Source organism: Phoca vitulina, unplaced genomic scaffold (assembly GCF_004348235.1).
Source record: "Phoca vitulina isolate PV1807 unplaced genomic scaffold, GSC_HSeal_1.0 scaffold41, whole genome shotgun sequence".
NCBI classification, from domain to species: Eukaryota; Metazoa; Chordata; class Mammalia; order Carnivora; family Phocidae; genus Phoca; species Phoca vitulina.
The window spans coordinates 12,080,981-12,088,653 of NW_022589744.1; the positions used below are offsets into that span (position 1 = coordinate 12,080,981).

Genomic DNA, 7,673 nt, shown 5'->3' on the forward strand with positions numbered 1-7,673 from the left:
GGCTGACCTGCACCAGGCTGGACCAAACCATGCTGATCCATTCCAGGTTGCACCAAACCATGTTGATCCAGTCCAGGCTGGACCAAACCACGCTGATCCATTCCAGGCTGGACCAAACCATGCTGATCCATTCTAGGCTGCACCAAGCCAGGCTGACCTGCACCAGGTTGCACCAAACCATGCTGACCCATTCCAGGTTGGACCAAACCATGCTGATCCATTCCAAGTTGGACCTGATCATGCTGAGCTATTCCAGGTTCGGCCAAATCACGCTGACCTGTAACAGGTTGGACCAAACCACGCTGACCTGCACCAGGCTGCACTAAACCAGGTTGAACTGTGCCAGGTTGGAATAAACCATGCTGATCCATTCCAACTTGGACCAAACCATGTTCATCCATTTCAGGCTGCACTAAAGCATACTGATCCATTCTAAGTTGGGCTGAATCTTGCTGACCCATTCCAGATTGTATCAAACCAGGCTGACCTGCACTAGGCTGTACCAAAACAGATGGATATACATCAGTCTGTACCAAATCAGATGGATATGCAACAGGTTGTCCCCAACCACTGGGATATGCACCAGGTTGTACCCAATCAGGTAGGTAAGCACCAGGCTGGACCAAACCACTTTGATCTACAACAGGCTGCATCAAACCACGCTGACCTGCACCAGGCTGGACCAAACCACGCTGACCTGCACCAGGCTGGACCAAACCACGCTGACCTGCACCAGGCTGCACTAAACCACGCTGACCTGCACCAGGTTGGGCCAAAGCAGCCTGATCTGTACCAGTTGGTACCAAACTGCGTTGATCTGCCCCAGGCTGGATTATATCATGCTCCTCTGTACTAGGTTGAATGAACCCAGATGTTTCCAGGCTGGGCTGTATAAAACCTTGCTGATCTGCAGCAACTTGCATCAAACCAGGGGATACCAAACCATGTTGATCTGTAAGATGTGGAACCAATCCATGTTGATCCATGCCAGGCAGTACTAATCCTTGTTGATCCATGCCAGATATTAAAAATCCATGCTGATCTATACTAAAGGGTACCAATCCATGCTGATCAACACCAGGCTGTTGGTCTATGCCAGGAAGTACCATGCCATACTGATATGTGCTACGTGGAACCATACCAGGCTGAGCTGTACTAGGTAGTTCCACTCCTTGCTGTTCTGTGCCAGGTACCAATGGTGGCACCATGCCATACTGATCCATGCCAGGTGGTACCAAGCCCTGCTCATCCATTCCAGGTGGCATCATACCAAACTGACCCATGCTGAGGGGTACCACACCGTGTGGGTAAGTGCTAGGATGGTGCCATGCAAGCGGATCCGTGCCAAGTGGTCTTAATCCATGCTGAACTGGCCTGGGATAGATTTGACCCTGGCTTGGATACACCCCCCTATGCTGATCTGGGGATACTTGATGATGCTGATCTCTGGCCACAGTGGCTGCAGGTAAGTCCTGTTGAACTGGACCAGGGTGTGCCTCTCGTTCATCTTTTCTTAGATGGGCTAAGCTATGCGGCGGCAGCTCTCTTGTCCTGCGACGATCTGACTCTACTCTGAATTGGGACATAGACGGGTGATGGGACTTTGCCAGGCCACCTTCATCACGGGCCCTTGGGTGCTGTTCTCTACCCGGGACTGTAGTAGCAGAGACACCTCTGCTTCGTTCCCTGGTAACCCCTTCAGAGGGCTTTCCTATGCCACTGACTCCTGATAAGGTCTGATCTGAGCCATAACCACTGGGAAAATCCAGAGCTGGGTCAGCACTTGAGCGCTTGATGGGGACTCCACCTTGAAGTATATCATTTGATGTTACGGAAGTGCGCCCTTTGCGTTTAGGGAGTCCTGTTGTTGTCTCTGAGCTCTGGTTGAAGAGGAAGAAAGAAGACAGTAACTACAAGTAGAAAGGACTCGCTCACTCTAAGACAAGAAAATCTGGGACATCTGACTAGGATGACTTAGGGCTTTTGGAAAAACACACCCTCTGGTCCCCAAAACTGGGCTGGACACAAAGACTTTGACATTCTTGAAGGATCGGTCTCCAAGGCTTTGACAATCTGCACATTTGCAAATGACATCATAATATGTTAATCCCCCTCATAAAAGACAGCAGGAACACTACACAATACAAGCGATCTACTCCAACTATTGCTGGGTCTACAAATAAAAGACATGAGTAATTTATTAAGTTTAAAATATAAAGTTTGTCCCATCATTGGCCCATTGCCAATGGTAGAAGTATCACTGCAGGGCAAGTAAACCATATATCTGAAATGTAAATGCACAAACTCTAGGGCCCAGAAATTCCATAGATAAGATTTTCTCTAAGGACTCTTACAAAGGCTCCAGGACATACGTACAGAGTCTGCAGCACTGTTTATGAAAATAGGTTATCAGTAGGGGACTGATATATGTAGGGGGCACACCTATAGAGTAGAATACTAAGAATCCGTTAAAAAATTATGGACTATTTCCATTTCTAGCCCACACAGAATAACAGGAATTGGACCTCCTGTTTGTAACAACCAAAACCAAAACCAAAAACCAAACCAAAACAAAACAAAAACCTCAAAACGATGAAATAGTGGTTTTCTAGACACTGGCTATCAGCTAGTAAAGGCTAGCAATCCCTGAAAGAAGGGGAGACCAACTATGTGAGCCCTCCTGTTGTCTCAGCTTACTGCCATTTCAATAGAGTCTCCAGGCTGCATTTCCAGGAGTGGACTCCCTGAGTTGAGGGGACAGACCTGAGCATTCAGGGAGACTGAGACAAGAGCTCACAGGACAGAGTATGAGAAAGAAAGGAGAAGCATAGGGACGCCTGGGGAGCTCAGACGGTTGAGCGTCTGACTCTTGATTTTGGCTCAGGTCATGATCTCAGAGTCCTGGCATCGGGCCCTGTGTCAAACTCTGAACTCAGTGGGGAGGGGGAGTCTGCTTGAGGATTCTCTCTCCCTCTCCCTCTGCTCCTTCCCTGGTTCATGTTCTCTCTCTCACTCTCAAATAAATACATAAATCTTAAAAAAAAAAAAAAAAGAGAGAGAGAGAGAGAGAGATACACATAGAGAGGATTCAGGAGATCTGTAGAGAGTCCTCTCTGGGTGTTCAGCACAGAAATGATCAGCATGTATATGTGAGGAAACTACCCAAGGTTGGGAAAAGAGCCATCTGCAAGGCTGGAGGGAACAGTGCCCAGACTCTCCCAGGGTTGGGAACAGTGCCTGTTTCTATCAGCCAGTTTGGAAAAAACACAATTCAGGAGAGAGTACTCAGAAAGGTGTTACCTCAGAAGTGGAGAATAATCGGCTCTACGCTGAACACCGCTATGGACCCACTAAAAAAATCAACCATGGGCGCCTGGGTGGCTCAGTCGGTTAAGCGTCTGCCTTCGGCTCAGGTCAGGATCCCAGGGTCCTGGGATCAGGTCCCGCGTCGGGCTCCCTGCTCGGCGGGAAGCCTGCTTCTCCCTCTCCCTCTGCCCCTCCCCGTGCTTGTGCCTCTCCCTCTTTCTGTCTCTCTCAAATAAATAAGAATCTCTTTAAAAATCAACCAAACAAAATATACAGTAAAAGAAACAACAAGGGAGGGACGCCTGGGTGGCTCAGTCGGTTAAGCGGCTGCCTTCGGCTCAGGTCATGATCCCGGGGTCTTGGAATCGAGTCCCACATTGGGCTCCCTGCTCAGTGGGGAGCCTGCTTCTCCCTCTGCCTGCCACTCTCCCTGCTTGTGCTCTGTCTGTCTCTGACAAATAAATAAATAAAATCTTTAAAAAAAAAAAGAAACAACAAGGGAATTAAAACGGTACACTAGAGTACACTTATTTATTTATTTATTTATTTATTTATTTATTTATTTAAATGTTTTATCTATTTATTCATGAGAGTCAGAGAGACAGAGAGGCAGAGGCAGAGAGAGAAGCAGGCTCCCCGCCTAGCAGGGAGCCCAATGCGGGACTCGATCCCAGGACCCTGGGATCATGACTTGAGCCGAAGGCAGACGCTTAACCATCTGAGCCACCCAGGCACCCTAGAGTACACTTATTTAACACAAAGGAGACAAAATTGAGGAATGGAGGAACAGGAAAGACAAGACATATAAAAAACAAAAAGCAAATGGAAGAAGTAAACCTACTTTATCAGTAATTAAATACTCCAATCAGAAGACAGAGATTTGCAGAGTGGATTTAAAAACATGATCCAGGGCGCCTGGGTGGCTCAGTCATTAAGCATCTGCCTTCGGCTCAGGTCATGATCCCAGGGTCCTGGGATCGAGCCCCGCATCGGGCTCCACACTCTGCGGGAAGCCTGCTTCTCCCTCTCCCACTCCCCCTGCTTGTGTTCCCTCTCTCGCTGTGTCTCTCTCTGTCAAATAAATAAATAAAATCTTTAAAAAAAAAGTAAATAAAAAATAAAAACATGATCCAGGGGGCCCACACTCACTGTGTGCAACCTTTTCTTTTTGGGCCTGGAGGCACATGAGACCCTCTCCATGGACTAGGCAGCCATGGCCAGCACTTGCACGTGTGTCCTGGTGGCAGGAGTGCTGCTGGCCCAGGACAGATTCACCTTGAAGAGAAACATGAGGCAGAAGCCCAAGATCATTGAGATGCCTGTATCCAAGCCCTGCATCTCTGGATGTTGCTTACTGTCTGTGCTGTGGCTCTAGGACAATCAAGAACAGAAGAACTCGGAGTGCCTTGGAGGACAACTGAATAACCAAGAAGTGACTAATTAAGAATCTGCTGTGTGTGTGAAAATGAGGTCAAAATTCCAAAAAGCTCAGTTCACATCAAGAACCCTATAAGAGAAGAAATTATCTGTGGTCTTATCAAAGAAGGACCTGTCACCTTTCAGATAATAATAGACTTTGGCATGACACTAAGTAGATTTTTCTACAAACTGAAAGGATGCCCAACATGTCATAATATCATTGACAATTATAAGCTGGTTACAGATGGAGGCCAAAAAGTATTACTACAACTAAAGGAAAAAGATTATGCTAGTAAAATGGATCCTGTTCCTCCAATAGAAGAGAAGTACCCTTATATGGTTCAACAGTGACCTAAATCACAGGGTTTGCTTGTTGAACAAGCTCTACCAAAAGCTAAACTGAAAGAAATTACGGCAGAATCTGATGTATGTTCAAGGAAGGATACGAGAATGTCTTCAATAAGCTCCAACAACACAGTCTCCCTGTGTTCAAATTTTCGGCTGGTATGGGTGATGTACTAGAAGAAGTCATCCCTCAGGCTGGTGTTGATCATCCAAACCTCAGAGTCGTGACTAACTCCATGGATTCTGATGAAAATGGGGTGTTCAAAGGACTTAAAGGAGAACTAGTTCATGAATTAAATAAACATGGTAGGGCTTTGAACAACACAGAACATCTCAAATCAACCATAAGACAGTAACAACACAACTCTGCTGGGAGACTCCCAAGGAGGCTTGCGAATTGCAGACGGACTAGCCAATGTTGAACACATTCTAGAAACTGGATATCAAAATGATAGAGTAGACGAGCTTTTAGAAAAGTACATGGAGGGGCACCTGGGTGGCTCAGTCATTAAGCGTCTGCCTTCGGCTCGGGTCATTGTCCCAGGGTCCTGGAATGGAGTCCCGCATTGGGCTCCCTGCTCGGCGGAGAGCCTGCTTCTCCCTCTCCCTCTGCTTGCTGCTCCCCCGCTTGTGTTCCTGCTCTTGCTATCTCTCTCTGTCAAATAAATAAATAAATAAAATCTTTAAAAATAAAAAAATAATAAAAAAAAGTACATGGACCCTTATGATATTGTTTCAGTAAAAGATGAATCATTGGAGATAGCCAACACTGTCTTACAGAAAATTCTGTAAACAAGCATTCTTTAAGACCTCTTTCCTGTGGATGCAACTGATACAAGAACTGGTTATCCATTCATCTTGCTCAAAAACTCTTATTTATAATATATTCTTGCCCTTGAAATTATCCTTTGCATTACTGAATATCTTGAGACACTGAACCCATCAACTGGAAGCTCCTCTTTCTTCACCTCTCTCAATACAGTCCTCACCACACTTTTTGACAGATTAAAAAAAAAAAAACCCAAAGAACCTTAAAGCCAAAATTTGAAAAGTAACTCCTCTAACTTTTCCAAAATGAATTTTGTAGTTTATGTTATCACAAAGTTTTTTTTAAAGGATTTTATTTATTTATTTGAGAGAGTGAGTAAGTGAAAGAGAGCACAAGCAGGGGGCTGGGGGAGCAGCAGAGGCAGAGGGAGAGGGACAAGCAGATTCCCCGCTGAGCAAGGAGCCTGATGTGGAACTCCATCCAAGGATCCTGGGATCATGACCTGAGCCCAAGGCAGATGCTTAACCAACTGAGCCACCCAGGCACCCCACCACAAAGTTTTTTAGGGCCTTTTTTATACTGGCAAAGTTTGTAGAAGTTAAAAAGAAGTTTTATGAAATGATGACATGATGTGCATGGCTTTAAGTTTTGCTCTTTTTATAATTTGGGTGAATTATGCTGATGGCATAACCATCTCCTGATATTGTGTTATGTGTGATTATTTTGTTTTTGGAACATTAATATTTACCATAAAATATTGGCACTTGGCGTTTGAAAAAACTCTTGGTATCCATATGTCACTAATCATTACAAAATGTTCTGTAGTGAAGCACTGATAATAAACATGAAATGAAAAGCAAAACTAAAAAACAAAACTCACACATGATCCGACTATATGCTGTCTTTAAGAGACATACGTTAGAAAAGAAAGAAACAGGTAGAAAGTGAAAGGATAGAAAAAATAAACCATGCATATAGTAATCAAAAGAGAACTGGGGGTGGCGCCTGGCTGGATCATCTGGTGGAGCAAGCGACTCTCGATCTCAGGGTTGTAAGTTTGACTCCCACGTTGAATATAGAGATTACTCAAAAAAAAAAAAAAAAAAGAGCAAGAGAGAAGTAGAGTGGCTGTACTAATATCAGACAACATTGTTAATAGAGACAAAAAAAGACATTTTATACTGATAAAAGAGTCAATTCATTAGAAAGACATAATAGTTTTACAAATATATATGAACCGAGCAATAATACCCTAACAAACATAAAGAAAACCTGACAGAATTAAAGGGAGAAACAGACAGTTCAACAATAATAGTTGCAGACTTTAATACCCCATTTTTGATAGGGATAGAACAAAGAGGCAGAAGATCAACAATAAAATAAAAGACTTGAACCATGGACCAATGGGACCAGCAAACATCTGCAGAACACTCCACCCAACAAGATCTGGATAAACACCCTTGCGTGCACACACAACATTTTCCACAACAGACCATATGTTAAGGCCACTAGAAAACAAAATGAAACACAAAAGCACAGGAAAAATAAAGATGTTTTCAAACATATAAATACAAGCTGAAATTCATCAACAGCAAGACTCACACTACAAGAAATGTTGAGCGAAATCCTTCAGGCAGACAGAAAACGATACCAGATGGAAACCTGGATCTACACAAAGGGGTAACAAGCCCTGGAAATGTTTTTCTTGACTCAAATCCCTTTGAAAGATAATTGACTGAACAGAACAAGAACAATGTATTGTGGGGTTTATAACAAATGTAGAAGTAAAATGCACGACAACAATCGCATAAAGCAGGCGTTGGCAAACAATGGC

General features: G+C 44.3%; 1 protein-coding gene and 1 pseudogene across 1 annotated transcript; one reads left to right on the forward strand and one right to left on the reverse strand.

Moving 5' to 3' along the window:
- Positions 1-17: 17 nt before the first annotated feature.
- On the reverse strand, positions 18-1,904 carry LOC116648144 (glutamine-rich protein 2-like; the record flags this gene model as incomplete). The annotated part of the gene is made up of 1 exon (XM_032429982.1): positions 18-1,904. A coding segment is annotated over exon 1 (1,569 nt), but the record flags the coding sequence as incomplete, so codon positions are not given.
- Positions 1,905-4,513: 2,609 nt separating this feature from the next.
- Positions 4,514-6,188, forward strand: LOC116648008 (annotated as a pseudogene).
- The last annotated feature ends 1,485 nt before the right edge of the window (positions 6,189-7,673 follow it).